We start from the raw sequence: 15396 nt of genomic DNA, 5'->3' as shown, positions 1-15396 counted from the left end.
AATTTTACAGTGCATTGTAAATCATATTGTCCAGTACAATGCGGAGCACATTACACAATGCATGACACAATTAGTTGTTCTGTACTTTTTAGAGTACATTGCCCAGTATATTGATCAATACACCACCCAGTACATTATCCTAGATATTGCGCAATTTTTGCAATTATATTATACAATAGAACTCACAGTTCATTGCGTGAAAAAATGTGCAGTTAATTTCATTGTACATTACCTACCCATTACATTCCTCCCCATGTCATCGCTTTTTATCAGCTTATGATTTTTGGTCGAATTTCATCATATATTTTATTATCATTCTGTATTCCCGGGATTCTGTATTGTTCAATCACACAATTTATTATAAAGCTGCACATGTGTGTCTGACCGACCTTTATCACATTCAAGCCTATGTTATAACCTTGGTGACATTTGACCATATGCAAGTTCAAATACTGAATGACACTGAAACAACGTCACTCTGAATGTTAATAAATATTGATAGGCAGTCTATTGATTTTTTTCGAAGAAATAAGTCAAACAATAAAAAATATTCTGTTACCTTCAATTGATGATAGAAAAATACCAGAATCACCCTAAACTCATTACTTCACAATGAATATAATAAATAGTAATCTTGCCCGTTTACGGTAAAAACAGATTACTGAGGAAAAATACCACCAGATTATTCGACATTGACAAGCAAAGCTGCCTAACTTAACAATATTTTCTGAGCAAAGAAGCCGATGAATCATAGCATTCTCTTGGTCAGCCATCACGAACAGGAAGCGCATCGCTGGGACGGAAGATGATGTCTGCTCGCATATATAAGGACAGGGTGGAGGCGCATCACCACATCTTGCTCCACCACAGCCGCATTAGCAACTTGTACAGCATGCAGGTGAGAAACTTAAAAAAACTTGAAACTTGACTTACGTGCTACTGAAAATATGAACGAGATAGTAGAATTATTGTATAGAATTGCTTTTTGTTTATGATTTATTTTTCACATAAAATATCAGGAACGGAAGAATTGTAGAACTAAGCGTTTTAGCGACAAAGCGGAGTCGAAGCGTTTTTTAAGTATGAATGCTGGTCTTGCGCAATACGAAAGATTACCATGACGTGAATATTATTTTTCAGATCTTCGTTGCATTCGCTGTCATCGTGCAGGCCTTGGCCACTCCTGCAATCCAAGACCCAACCAGGCTGCGGACTCGCACTCCTTATTTCCCTAACATCGGGCACCCGCACGCTGGACCAGTGCAAGCTATTCCCCAATTTTATCCCACAGCTTCACTCAAAGTTGCAGGGAATCATGCCCATTCAGATAAGATCTTTCGAGAAATTCCTCAATTCTATCCAGTAGCTTCACTAACGGGAAATCCTTCGAACTTCGAAAACAACTTGAGGACTATTACGGAATTTGATCCCATTGCTTCATTAGCTGAAGCGGGTAATCCTTCAAAGTACGACGGTGGCCTCGAAAAAGTTCAATCAAGTAATTACTTCCCTTATGCGAACGTCTACTCCAACCTACCGGCACTAAACTTCGTCTCCAGTTCGCTTCCAAGTGCAGTTCCAGGAGCGGCTCCGATTACCTACAGTGCTGGTAGCATCGTTCCTTTCCTTTCAGCGTTTGCAAATGGCTACCCTAACAGCTTTAGAGCAGTTAACTTTCCGCAAAGTAATTTCCTTGAAGAAAACGAATTACTCAAGGCCTACGGTAACAAAAATGTTTTCATTCCGAAAAACAAAGCAAGCGAATACGAATCGCAATTTGACTTCACCAGTCAATACTCGACACCGTTCCATGCTTTGGGTGCAAACACAATCGACCGTTTCGGCTACGAAAACGAAGCGATCCCACTGAAGAACCATTTCTATGACGATGATCAAGATGTTGATGATGATGATGAAGTAGATGACTATGATGAGGATGATTCTTCATCTATTCATCATCAAAGAAATTTGGCATTTGCTAAGACTCAACCCTTCAGCTTCGGTCAGAACCTATTTACACATGGACGTCAATCGCTCAACTCGCCAGCTTCCCAACTCCCTGGTTCTACACAGTACTTTATCCCACAAGAACAACTTTTTTCTTCACATGGAGTACACAAAAGTATCCCGTTGGCACATGGAAAAGTGCCTGCATCACACATCGGTTCTCACACTGGACTTATTGCCAAACCTTATGCTGGAGTGCATCCTGCAGCAGTTCCTGGAACACATCGCCACCTCTAATGTTGAGAATTAAAAGCGTGGCTATTACTGCTCAGCAATATTTTATTAACAAAAGCTATTGCTGCTCAGCAATATTTTACTAAAAAAAGCTATTGCTGCTCAGCAATATTTTACTAAAAAAAGCTATTGCTGCTCAGCAAAACTATCACGCAAGAAATTTCCCAGCTCTGGAACTGCACATCTCCATTTATCGCAGGTTTAAGCATCCCTAATTATGAATAAAAAAATGAATTACTTTCTCTTTTTCTATCTTCAAATCAACCTAGATTGTAGATTAATAACCAACCTGTTCTCAATAAAATTATAACTCCCAACTTTTTGTTTAAAGGCAAAAAATATAGCATGTAAAAAAAATATTTCACATCTCATTAAAAAGCAAGAGTACTGGTCACCTACAGATGAATAACCCCACAGGTCAGTGAAACCCGTTACCACGAATTACGTAGTTAATTTTAAAACTGAAATAACAAAATTGAAGTTGATGTATAAAAAAATAAAAAGATGAAGAAATTAATGAGCAAAGATAATTGAATAAAGTACCGTTTAAACCACATACAAGATATAATTCAAAATAAGTAACTCGCGTTCGAATTTTGGAAAGAAATCCTAATTATGAATTTCTAGAAAGAAATCCGTCCGTAATGAATAATGAACACTTTATTTCGACTTCCTTCTTGCCGTTATATGACTCATCAGTTCCTATTCCAGGGAAAAAATTTATCCTGGTAATCTATCAACATGATGTGGATATGCACTTGAATATCCCATATGCATGTAGAGCCGGAGGCTCATAGCACACATGCTAATACATAAAAAAGCGTTCGAAAACACATAATATGAGATAAAACATACGAGCTAACTTACGAGTGACTATTCCGCAAACGCTTACTCCGTTGCAAAAATGTCGCGGGTTTTCGGACAATTCGGTTTCTCTTGCATTGTAATACACACCGTAAATTTCTATTTTTCATTGAACGAACAACAAAATCAGAATGAGCGCAGTGTTGAATCTTGGTTTGCGTAGCAGTATCTACCCGATTTCAGTTCGCAATCCCGGTGTTCGCAACGAGTACAAATTTTCTACTTGATCCGACTCCATAAGATCTCGATGAAATAACTAGCCATTTGATAAGGATTCAGAAGCGATTTACACTAAATATTTCCTTTTGTTCGCTTCAATCTTCTCTAGAACTCCGAAAGTTGACTATTTTTCACATCATTGAATTAAATTTTGCCATTATTTTTTTTCATTTTTCATCATTATTTGCCATTTTGAAAATCTGTTCTAAATTGCCTGAAGAGCTACTGGCTGTGAACTAGCTACGAAAACACATTGACACAAATTTCGAGCGAACAAAGAAATTTCGGGAGACTAAAGTACCTAACTCAAAAGTGATCATAAAAGCAATCTTGTAACCCAAAAAATTATAGCTTACGAAATCTCTCAAGCAGCGCAGAATATGAAACAGATGCTACCGTTCAGCTGTTGGGAGCTTTTCTCAAAACTGGTTATTTAACTGGCTGAGGGAAAATATAGGAGGCTGTATGGAAATGAATATATTGTTAACAGATCTTCTCAGTTTCTTCATTGGTATGCAGTGCTGCTCTGTGTAAATTCAGAATTATGAATAAGCATAAAGAATTTGAATACTCATCTGCGAGGTGAACGTTCAATTTCGAGAAAATAAAATGCTGGCGATAAATAAAAAACTAGAGCAGCTTCTAGGAAATTTCTAGGTCCAGCTCAGTTTTGCTGGCCAGCGCCGCTCAGAGACAGGAAGGACGTCAAAGGTCGTTGCTCTGTACATGATTTCTGGTCCACCAATCAGCTGAAACCAAGATGCTTTGTTGTCCACGAGGAAGCGAATTCATGAGAAACATGAATTTTACAGAAAAAGTTGGTAACATAGAATTGTAACCAGTACAAGATGATTATATAAAATGAACGAAAAATAGTGCTCGGCTTAATGGAATGCTCTGTACGCTGTACAGCCTCAGACGAGAACAGAAAGAGCTTGGAAATTTATGCAGACGTCGCAAATGCTTTCTGTCTGAATGTGTGCTAAACTGATTCTAAAATATTATACGCAGAAGCTATCGAATGCATTTATCAAGCCATTACTTTGTTTTGTGGCAGTATCGAAAAGCGAGTTTTCAGTGCCGGCATAAGTAGGCGGAGCTTGACAGGGTGACTGCAGTGAACCGCACCTCTGGCCCGGGTATAAAAGGCAAACTTGCCGGGCGGCGTCTCTGTCTTGCTTGCCGCTGCTTCTGGACTGTCAACATCGCTGTCATGAAGGTGAGAGACGCATAATTTTTTAAATCCTCTGTTTGTTGATGGATTTGCATGTTCCTTACAAGTATCTTTGGATTTGAAAAAAATATTTTCCTAGAAGTGAAGTGCACAACGCATTTTTGCTCTTGAATTAAACAACTAAAAAATTAAACTTCTGGGATCACTAGATAAATGCCGTCTAAAGCTTAAAAGGCCGAGTTTTTATGCAGGTAACATAGAATTTTAGGGAACTTATTAAGAAAATCAGCTGAAATAAATTGAGTAAGTGCCGGTTACGCTTATGCTAATAATATGTTTAATAATGCCTAATAAGTTAAAATGATGTGATTAAGATTTAGAATTATACGTGTTATCTAAATAAGACTTGATTTATTTCCCGGATAAAATATAATAAATAAGGTTGGCGTGAGGACGAGGAAATCAATGATGAAAGAGATGCGAGCAATTTAAGAAATAAGTCTTCGGTTTCTGTACACCAGGTTTAAGTTACTCACGAAATTAGATTTTCGTACGACTGTGTATTACTCGTTACATATGCTCTACACATGGCAAATATGTGCATATAAAGATCTAAATCTGGCAGTAAATTACTCTTATAACAAATATCATCCACACTATCGATCACCGCATGTAATTGTCCGTCTTTCTCGTACGTTTATCAAGTATCACAGTCATGTTTTTCTATCAATTACATTATAAATTTATTTGCAAGTTGGAATTCACGTGTCGAAATGATTCTCTGGCCAGGTCGCCATCTTGTTCGCCATGGTCGCTGCCGCCTCAGCAGGCGCATCTCCTTTCTTCTACTCCTCGAACTTCGGTTTCCCAATTTCAGGCCAAATCCCCGTGGCAGGCGTGATCCCCACTACCTACTCGGTTCAGAGCTCCGTCGTTCACACCCCACAAGTTTTCATCCCAAGCACATTCTACCACGCAGCTCAGCCAGTGAGTTTCAGCTCACCTATCGTCTACTCTAGCGGCGTCGCGACCAACCAGGTGTTTGAGCCTGAGTTCAGTGATGTTAAGCCGACATTCAACGCCGTCCAGACTACGTTCGTTCAGCCTCAGGTCTTCGACTCCAAAGTGGTTCCTCAGACCTACAGTGCAGCAGGCCTCCCCTCAGGATACGTGGCCAAGAACCTTGGTGTCACCCACGAGGCTCCTCTCCCCGAAGGGCTTGGCTACGCCTCCTACCATATCAACGTCAGACCCGCGCCTGGCACTGAATAATTAAGCTGGACGCCATGGTGTTCGTGGCATTAACTTCGATGTTTATTATTTGAAAATAATTTGTTTCAAAATCGTTTAAATTGTTGTTTTTTGTTATCAAATGAACCATTATTTGTTTACCCAGAACAGCGAAAAAGAAAACGGTAAAAATAAATGGATTTTTTTTTTCTCAGTTCACGCGTGTAATCGCCAGAGGAACAAATAATGTTCCTCAGTTACTCGTTCAATGTAAGTATTTGAAGGAACAAGTAACTTTAGAGAAATAACACGAGAACTGAACGAGCTTTAAGATAGACATGAATAACTGCCGTTTAGGGGAGACTATGTTTATAGCGATATTTACCAATATCACTTAATATCACTTACTTCAAGGTTACAAAAACACAAAATTAATAAATGCCTGATAATTAATCTCTTCAATAACAGGAGCACCACAGATACACACCGCTCTGGAGTAATACCTACATTAAGATCGGTTACTAATAGCCATGGGGCGTGTATAAACATTCGGGAATTTAGTACCTACATACCTTCCGCGATCCCAAGAAGCTTTTTCTTAGAGCGTCATACAGAATTTATTCTATTTCCAATAAGATTTTCTGTCCTTCATGGTATTGCAGTCAGTGAATCGAAATATTAACAATTATAGGAATTAAAAAATACATTTTTTATTCCATAACATCACACAGAAAGCCAAGAGAAGACTGACCCGACTAATGTCACTTAGAACAAAGGAAAAACTGATTGTCCCCAGAGCGGTAAACTGCATAGAAATTCAGTGCATAAATATACGTTAATAAAAAAAATACAAAGTCGTATAGCACTGCAAGGCATAAATAAAAATTGTGAAATTTTATTCAAACTATTAAATTATAACAAATGCTAAGAAAATTAAAGGCGCAATGCATATTTCACTGCATAATAATAATCATGGCAAAAATTGAATAGATTGGAAAAAGTCAGTTTTCATGAGCATTTCAGTCCCAAACATGGCACGGCAACAAAGTACCTAACAATTACGGAGAGTCCAAGTAATTTGTATCGCAATATATTAAGACAAAGAAAGCATTCAGATCGACAGATTTCCTGGGATAAACATGAATACAAGCTCGACCATACAACAGTAAGCGTCAATAATAGCACCTTTTATGTACCTAGAGAACTTACGTATCCAGGGAATATATATAATGAATGAAATGCAGGCAATAAGAGACTAGGAAGAAAATATTCGAACCAATTGTAATCGGTTGCATACTTAAAAATCTCAAATTAAAGGTGCTCTTTAGTTTTGTCCCGATACATTTTTTGACATTTATATAAATATTTTCACGAGGAGGAATATCAATTCTCGCAAGAACGACGCTTAGTGAGCAGTGCAGTGAACACCCTAAAGTAGCTGCGCCAGATCCTTCAATCCGTATTGACAGCAATCCGGTTGGAGCTACCAAAACCATCGCTGATGGACATCCACTAGGAGACTAACAATGATTAATTATCATGATTATACCTAATTTTAATAGTAATTATCAAAATCAGTTTCTGAGCGGCATTAGAATAGAGAAACAATTCATTGCCTAATCAGACCGCCGCACTAGGGAAAAACATACGAGCAACAACAGTTAGCTGGAAACTATTTATAGTGCATTTCATAGCTATAGTGCATTATAGTATTGAGCGAGTGAAACCGTTTAAGAAAAAGGGATAAAATCCGTTCAATACACAAAGGTAGACAAGTGGATAGCAGCGGATCTGATACATCAAGATATTCATTCAACTTGGGTTTCGGAATTTGATAACTATTTGTCTGAATAGCAAAGTGAAATGAATTGTTATGTGCAATGAATATAACTTATGATTATACTAAATATCAGATCAAATAGTTGTGACACGGCTCAATCTTATGCTAATATAGACACTTTTGAAATTTATTATTGGTATAGTGTTACAAAATAAAGCGACGATTTCCGTAATAAATTAAAAACTCTTCAATCCATCTTTGCAGATCAATCGTGCACATCAAGTTAGTGAAAATAATAGAGTATGGGAACTAGCATATTCCCTGGAGGTAGTTTTTTCGACCGAGATGCTTTCCACTTGAAGAAGTCACCTTCGTCAAAATTGATTGACATCTAAAGTCATAAAATGTTCTTGTCATGTTACTCTCCCTTACTATAGACGAAATTCAAACAAATCTGATATAAAAGACAGAACATGATATTTTTATGACTATAGTTGAGGTTATTAAGGAATATAGTTAAAGGATTATGGGTCAGAGTGCTGCTGCTCGAGGACGTGGGCAAGCAACGTGCCTTGCTGGTTGACACGAGTCAGTTGGTCTCGCAGGAAATCGATCATGCAGCCTTGCGCGTCCAATATGGTGCACATCACGTCTCTGTCTCTGCACAAAGCAGCAAGCATAAGACGTAAATAACCTCGCTTGCAAAATAAACTCGCTGTAAACAGCATATAACTATAACTAACCCTGTAAATAACCTCGCTTGCAAATAAACTTGGCAACAGAAACACTGATCTCTGCCTACACGCCAAAGTCTTTTTCACACATTTACACTTTTTGACATAGTTGAACTGTAGGTATTTCAGCAGCACTATGTTGAAGCGTTGAAGATAACACGAGTTAAAGCGCCAGCAAAAGGAAAAGTTCTTACTCAACACAGGTATTCCAACGCAAGAAATCGAGACTCATTCGCGACACGGGCTCTTCAATCAAGTATTTTGAACACTAACCCAGCACCGGCGAAGGAGCTAGCTTGGCTCAGCCGCACACCGAGATCATCGACGAGCACGTCGGGCGGGAGCTCTTGTTGATTGAAGCGGTAAACATCGTCTGAGGGAAATGCAATCAACATGGAAACATACACCAACATGGGCGCCGCAAAAGCTGTGTGAAGAAATCAATTAGTCACAGATCAAATTTAATAGACTATTTCATAGCAGAAAAAATTGGTTGAGAGAAGTAGCCAGTTAGGGCTTCCAAATCATTGATTGAGTGAAGAAACACAAGTAACTATTTAAGCTTTCAGAAGACACTAACCCTCTTTTAGACTCAACATTTGTTCTTCAGGCCTCTTGACCTCTTAGTGAACGCATGAATACAGCTTCTTATAAAATGATACAATATTTCAAACTAGAAGGAAATTACTCATGAGTTTGATGTTGAATATAAACGAGCAGAGTGTGAGGGCAACAACAATGATCTGCTGGTAGTTGACTGGCACAAGATGCACATGTTCACCGCAGGGACCTAGGGCGCCGGCTGGGCAGTAGTCCCTCACAGCCGTGGCCAGCACAGTGTACAGTACCAACCCTGCAGCAGGGGCATATCATCATTCTTGTAACATCAATTACTTTTAAGGAAGGTAGAAGTCACAAATATATATAATAAGAAATACTCTCTGGTCTTCAATGAAACCTGCATTAAAGAACAGCTTCTGCCAAACTACACAAATATATATAAATATATACCTATATTTGTGTCATTTGTACTTTGATATGTACTTCTGTCATTTCAAATTCAATTTCAGATGTTGTAAAACCTTCACCAGCTTGATAATGAAAATTGTATTTTCGAAACATTGCAATCTATTAAAATGTCATTCGGAAACCTGCTTTTCGATCTCCCGGCTCCAGCTAGAAATTTGGTTCGACTCATTGAAAAGACGAACAAGAATTTCTAAGCTATTTATTTTCTATTATATGAAAAACAACTTTTTTTTATTTCATCCTTAGATTTAATGACTCCTTAATCAAGTTTATGTGTTTGCTGCCAATGCAATACTTAGCAAAATTAACTGAATTTCCTTGTCTGATGCAGAGGAAAATACCAATCATGAGTCACCTCCAGTGTAGATGAAGAATGAGGCAGCATGCAGGTGCTTTGTGGTCCGGTGGAATTGGTGGTAGCCAAGCAGCCAAATACGATGGAATTCATTCACAATGCACCATGAGAGGAACTGTAAAATAATACGTACAATAGAAATCGCAAATATTTTATATCATAACAAGATGCATTCCCACATGTGATATGGTATCTCTTATTAATGAATAAATTGAATGGAATTTTTTTCAGCTTTAGCTTGCATTAGCCTTTGTTCTTCATTTGAGGATTATCATCTCAATAAATGTCAAATATTTTTCCTATTGAATTAATATAATTAACTGTTTTTTAGAATTAATGTATGTAGTATGCAAATAGTTCTGTACTCAAAAATCTTACTGAAATAATTGCCCAGCACACAACATAGAGGTACTGTAAGACAGAGAAAGCATTGGTGGAGATTGGTAGGGTTTCAGAGAAGACAGGAACCAGGAACACTGCCACTAGAAGTCCTATCTGTTGATGGACAAGGGACTCTTAGATCAAATGCTACAATTAATGTAAAATATATGATGTAAAAAGATTTCCTGTTATCCCGTATCTCACAAGCTGTTATATCTCATGTAAAAGCATTCTTTTCAATTAAACCTTCACAAATAAAATCTAGAGAAAGACTGGGAAGGCACAGAGAAATATGTCATATGAGCAAAAAAATAGCACAAACACATAGAAGAGCAAACCTGCACTAAAGTAAGAGCCAGCAAAGCAGGCAACACAGGTATTGGTATGTGGTGTCGGTCCGCACCACAGGTCTGATGACACTCAGAGGTAGATGGGATTTGTACCACATAGCTGCTTGGCCTGCCTCCACTTTCATCTAAATGCTCATTATGATAAGGTGGGAGTGGCCGGTAAGGCTCTGGCATGGTGGAGGCTATTCAAATCTGATGAAAAGTATATAGGTACATTATTAACAGCTGATAGAATAACAGCTCATTAGTAATTTGAAATGTCATGACTATAAGCATCTAAATTAAAATAATTATATTTCCTATGAATATATTTCTGAGGCATTTAAGGTGTAAGAATATGGACCTACGGATAAACTTTCATGGACAAAATATATCATTGATGGCAAGGTCAAAGCATTTTTCAGAAATATTCAAGTTCTGTCATTTTGGTACATTGCAGATTTATGCAAGCATGTCTTTGGTGCTTTGCATAATAAAGTTCTATCAATTCTTCAAAATAAAAGCTTTAATTTCACATCATTTTAATTGGGTTAAGTGAATTTACTATAGTAAAAAAGATCGTGAAAAACATACCTGAAACAGAAAGGAATGTTTTAGTGACAACCAACGTATCTTTTGGAGAAATAAATTGTAGTTTAGGTCAATTACTTTTCATTCTATGATGCCTGGTGCACAATTCTATACATGACATGCTATGCACAATTTTGTGATGACTGATGATGCACTAATTTTTCGATAAGTGAAATTTTTTTCGCTGAGCAAGGAAAATGTGATCAATATTCTTTGTTTTTAATCAATTTTTTTCGCAATTGGAGCTTTTGCTAACTGAGGTTCTACCGTAAAATGCGTTTTTGGAGGTGTCCCGACTAGCCCCGGGGGGTGGCCTGAGTAGCCCCGCCGTGCGGAAATGGCCGCCATTTTTTTTAGAATGAGATAGGCAAAATCTGTCAATTACGTTTTCAAGCTGACACCTGGGTGCAACTTTTATGTAAGTAAAATTTTTTAATACGGCGAATATTTTTTTTGCTACAGACCTTAGCAGAAGTAACTTTTCAAAACAGCGTTTTTCACCATTTTTTTCAGGAATTTTTCAAAGCTAGTAAATGTCGTACTTTTCGACTTCCTTTATACTACATAGATAGGAAAAATGTTGACGTTTACGCCACTATATTTAGTTTTGCAATATTCCAATTAGTTTTGCTTCTATAACAGTTTTACGCCGTGTCGGAGGTGCGTCCTGAGTTGCCCCGCCAGTCCCGGGTTGCCCCGGTTGACGGTAATAAAGTTCTATCAATTCTTCAAAATAAAAGCTAAAATAAATTACTGGTATACAGGAAAAGCTCATTTCTAAAAGATCACCTTGAATTCCAATAATGGTAATCTGTAGAATACATACCTATACCTGTATCTTAAAACTTGAGTTTACTGACTTGACCATTTTTGTTGACTTGTTGGGGCTTTTTGCGGTACAAATTTTCACTCAAGTACATAGTAGGTATACATACAAAATATATCTTTATTGCATTTGTAGGTTATCTCAAAGCTCTTCAAAAGCAGAATTTTTTCATGCAATAATTTTTTTAGTTATAGAGGGTTTTCTTTTCTTTAAATCAAAACAGTCCAAGTAATTTTGTCATTGGTCCAAGTCACCCTGTTTTCTTATACCTTAAATATATATTTACATCATCCAAAGCAATGAGTACCATCAAATGGGGTAAAAATGGACGTTTTTGAGCATTTTTTGTTAACAACTTCTTAAGATGAAGCATTTCATAGACAAGTTTGGGCTCATTTTATAGCTCTTTGCAAGGGCTATTGCATGGCATCTTGGAAAAAATTCCATATGCTATTCATAAGGTGCCAGATGCAAAATAAATGTGCCCCAAATTACCCCTGGAAAGTTGGGAATGGGGTAACCCAGGACTATTGAAATAAAACAAGAAATTTAAAATGTTTGAAGCACACAAAGTGTACTCATCTATTACTAACAGTAATCTGAAGTCCTCCTTTTCCTTTGTACCTAGATCATTAGATGATGTAGAAGTAGAATAAATGGCTATTTCTGTGATTTTTTACTTGTTTTTTCTTTATTGATATGATATTATTACCATAGCCATACATTACCATATTATTGATGTGATATTACCATCTGGCATCTGTATCAATGAATATCCCATTGAACATTTACAATGATCTTGTCCACTGCAAGCTTCAAATCAGCAGCTGTACAGCACTTTTCTGTATCTGTTAATCTGTAACTAAGCTTACAGGACGGCTTGTAATATCACACCATTTTAATTGGGTCAAGTTAATCCACTATAACAAAAAAAGATCGTAAAATCAGACCTGAAACAGAAAGGAATATTTTAGTGACAACCATCATATTTTTCGGGGAAATAGATAATAGTTCAGGTTAATTAATTTTCATTTAATTTCATATTATGTTGCTGGCACACAATTCTATCTATGACATTTTCTGAAAAATTTCATGACGACCGATGGCGCATTAATTTTTGTCAAGTAAAATTTTTTTGCTGAGCAAGCAAATATACGTAATTAAAATTTTTTGTTGTTAATCGATTTTTTTTGTTGACTAGAGCTTTTGCTAATCAAGGTTCTACTGCAATTGCATTTTTAGGGAAACGTATTGCATGAATGGCCACCATTTTTTTTTTGAATGAGATATGCAAATTCTGTCAATCACGTTTTTAAGCAAACACTTGTATGCGACCTTTATTATTTATATAAGTAAAATTTTTTGATACGGCAAATATTTTCTTCTAGAGACCTTAGCAGAGGTAATTTGCAAAATCTCACTTTTCACACTTCTTTTCAGGGATTTTTTAGAGGTAGTAAATGTGTGATTTCTTAACTCATGCTACATAGATAGTAGAAATGTTGAACTTTATGCCAATATTTTTAGTTTTGCAATATTTTGATTAGTTTAGCTGCTACAACATTTCTAAGAAATGTGGGACAACTGTACCAATTTTCCCCGCCCATCCCTTATTACCCCGTTTGATGGTACCATGGAAATGGATGTACTACATGCAATAATTTCTGTGTAGTAAGGCTGTTTTGAACTTTTAAAAATGACTTTTTATAATATTATGTACAAATTTTCATTAAAATGGCATTTATCGCATTCTTTGCCTTAATTGCAAAGTGTTGATACTCATTTGAAAGTTACAAATGATGCAGTTCAGGAAAGCAAATACCATGGATGAACCATCATTTCACACTTTTCTTCAGGGATTTTTCAGAGGTAAGAAATGTTTGATTTCTCAACTTGCTTTATGCTGCATAGATAGTAAAAATGTTGAACTTTACACCACTATTTTTAGTTTTGCAATATTTACGGAATATAGGGATTTGGTAGGTTTCCATTCTAAAGGCTTTTTAATAAATATGGCAACATTTTGTGAAGTTTCATTGTTGCTGACGCGTAGTGAAGTGTTTTGAGAGTCACGTGAAGGCAACAGAACTTATGTAACGCATACAGTTTTTTTATAGTTTTTCATTTCTCGATGCGTCCTTAATGTGTCGGAATATACCGCGTTTACCCTAGTAAAAATCTTGAACTTTACACCACTATTTTTAGTTTTGCAATATTTATTTAGTTTAGCTGCTACAACATTTCTACAAAATGTTGGAGGACTGTCCCTTTTTACCCTGTTTGGCAGTACATTACTGTATTATTGATGTGATATTACCATGTCTATAGTATAGACATGTCATTGAGCATTGACATTTGACAACAACCTTGTCCACTGCAAGCTTCATATTGGCTATTACCTATTATTGGCTTCGTTGGCTATTTACCTATTAGCCTATTACCTATTAGCTTTGTTGAAAGCTTGTTTATAGGTAGCTTTCAAATGATTGCAAAGTGCAATTTCCTTGCAATTAAGTATTAACAAGAACAATGTGAATGATCTATACATATCAACATATGGACTTGAAGAAATCTTTATACATATTGTTAAAAAATGTTCATAACATATATTTTTTAGATATCTTTACGCAAAAGCTAGAGAACCTACGTACATCATAGGTGGTTTGCTGTGTAAATAATTATTAAGATCAAGATTAATAAATATTAATCTGTTGATTTCACATGAAATGTTCTGAAATTGTTTGTGCTCAAACGTTCAAGACTGAATCATACGTAACTCATTGTTAAGCACCACAGCAATGTGCTGATGATAATTGTGAATTGTCTACAGTCTAGGTTTCCAAGAGGTGTTAAGCTCGCTGCTCGCGAATAAATTCATAGTGGCAAACCAGCAATTTTTTAGAATCAGTTCATTTTTAATTTCCTCATTTACTCAAGATTTAAACCAATATCTTATGTATGATGATGCTGGTTTCCATGATACTTTGCTGGTCTACCTACTTACTTAGCTATAGAACTCATAAGTGAACTTGAAGGAGAGTCTAAAAAACTCTGCTTTGCCACTAGGCTTATGGCCATGGGTCAATGGCCTCGAGTGAGTCGAGTCTTGCCACGCATCTCAGCCTAAATGTTGATTAGGCCTATTAAGATTAAATGGTTGTAGTATACTATAGATCATCAATCATTCTTAAAATTTGGTTTGCATAGTTCAATTTATTTTTTATTTTTTTTATAATTGGTTTTTAAGACTTGGGGTGTACGAAGCACCTCCCAGCCTGTTCCCTGTCAAAGAGAAAGAGCAGAGCGCAGAGCACCGAACTTGGTACTTTGCTAGTTAGAGTGCTGCCTCTGGCACCAAAATGCAGGTTTCCATGGGGCTGCAGCAGGTCTCCCAGCAAGAAGTTTCTCATATCTGTAGACTGAATCTGAGAGTAAGTTAGTTAGAACAAGACATAAATCAATTGTTTATAGCTCCTTTGGTTTCACAGTGGATCCAGCATGCCAGACTGCAACAGAAATTGTGACAGGTTAGAAAATACACGAGGGCGCTCTGCTGCAGGGATATCAGCTCCCAAGACTGTGCTTAGTCTCCAAGGTACTCCAATTGTTAATATCTGATTGATCTACTGGTGTTGTCAGGTGG

The 15396-nt window shown here is 36.8% G+C and overlaps 3 protein-coding genes across 3 annotated transcripts; 2 read left to right on the top strand and 1 right to left on the bottom strand.

Annotated features, from left to right (window-relative positions):
• Positions 1-860: 860 nt before the first annotated feature.
• Positions 861-2558, top strand: LOC108676201. The gene is made up of 2 exons (XM_018164252.2): positions 861-898; positions 1141-2558. The coding sequence occupies exons 1-2, from the start codon at positions 893-895 to the stop codon at positions 2242-2244; spliced, it is 1110 nt and encodes a 369-aa protein (XP_018019741.1). The 5' UTR covers positions 861-892; the 3' UTR covers positions 2245-2558.
• A 1894-nt stretch (positions 2559-4452) lies between these two features.
• Positions 4453-5924, top strand: LOC108676204. Its single transcript, XM_018164258.2, has 2 exons — positions 4453-4543; positions 5288-5924. Exons 1-2 carry the CDS (start codon positions 4538-4540, stop codon positions 5768-5770), a joined length of 489 nt encoding a protein of 162 aa, XP_018019747.1. The 5' UTR covers positions 4453-4537; the 3' UTR covers positions 5771-5924.
• Positions 5925-6159: 235 nt separating this feature from the next.
• LOC108676202 lies at positions 6160-10549 on the bottom strand. The gene is made up of 6 exons (XM_018164255.2): positions 10346-10549; positions 10005-10121; positions 9627-9741; positions 8931-9095; positions 8516-8615; positions 6160-8168 (listed from the first exon to the last, which is right to left on the bottom strand). The coding sequence occupies exons 1-6, from the start codon at positions 10529-10531 to the stop codon at positions 8033-8035; spliced, it is 819 nt and encodes a 272-aa protein (XP_018019744.1). The 5' UTR covers positions 10532-10549; the 3' UTR covers positions 6160-8032.
• Between the last annotated feature and the right edge of the window lie 4847 nt (positions 10550-15396).

Source organism: Hyalella azteca, unplaced genomic scaffold (genome assembly GCF_000764305.2).
Source record: "Hyalella azteca isolate HAZT.00-mixed unplaced genomic scaffold, Hazt_2.0.2 contig243, whole genome shotgun sequence".
Classification (NCBI taxonomy): domain Eukaryota; kingdom Metazoa; phylum Arthropoda; class Malacostraca; order Amphipoda; family Hyalellidae; genus Hyalella; species Hyalella azteca.
This window is presented reverse-complemented; position numbering and strand designations above follow the sequence as displayed.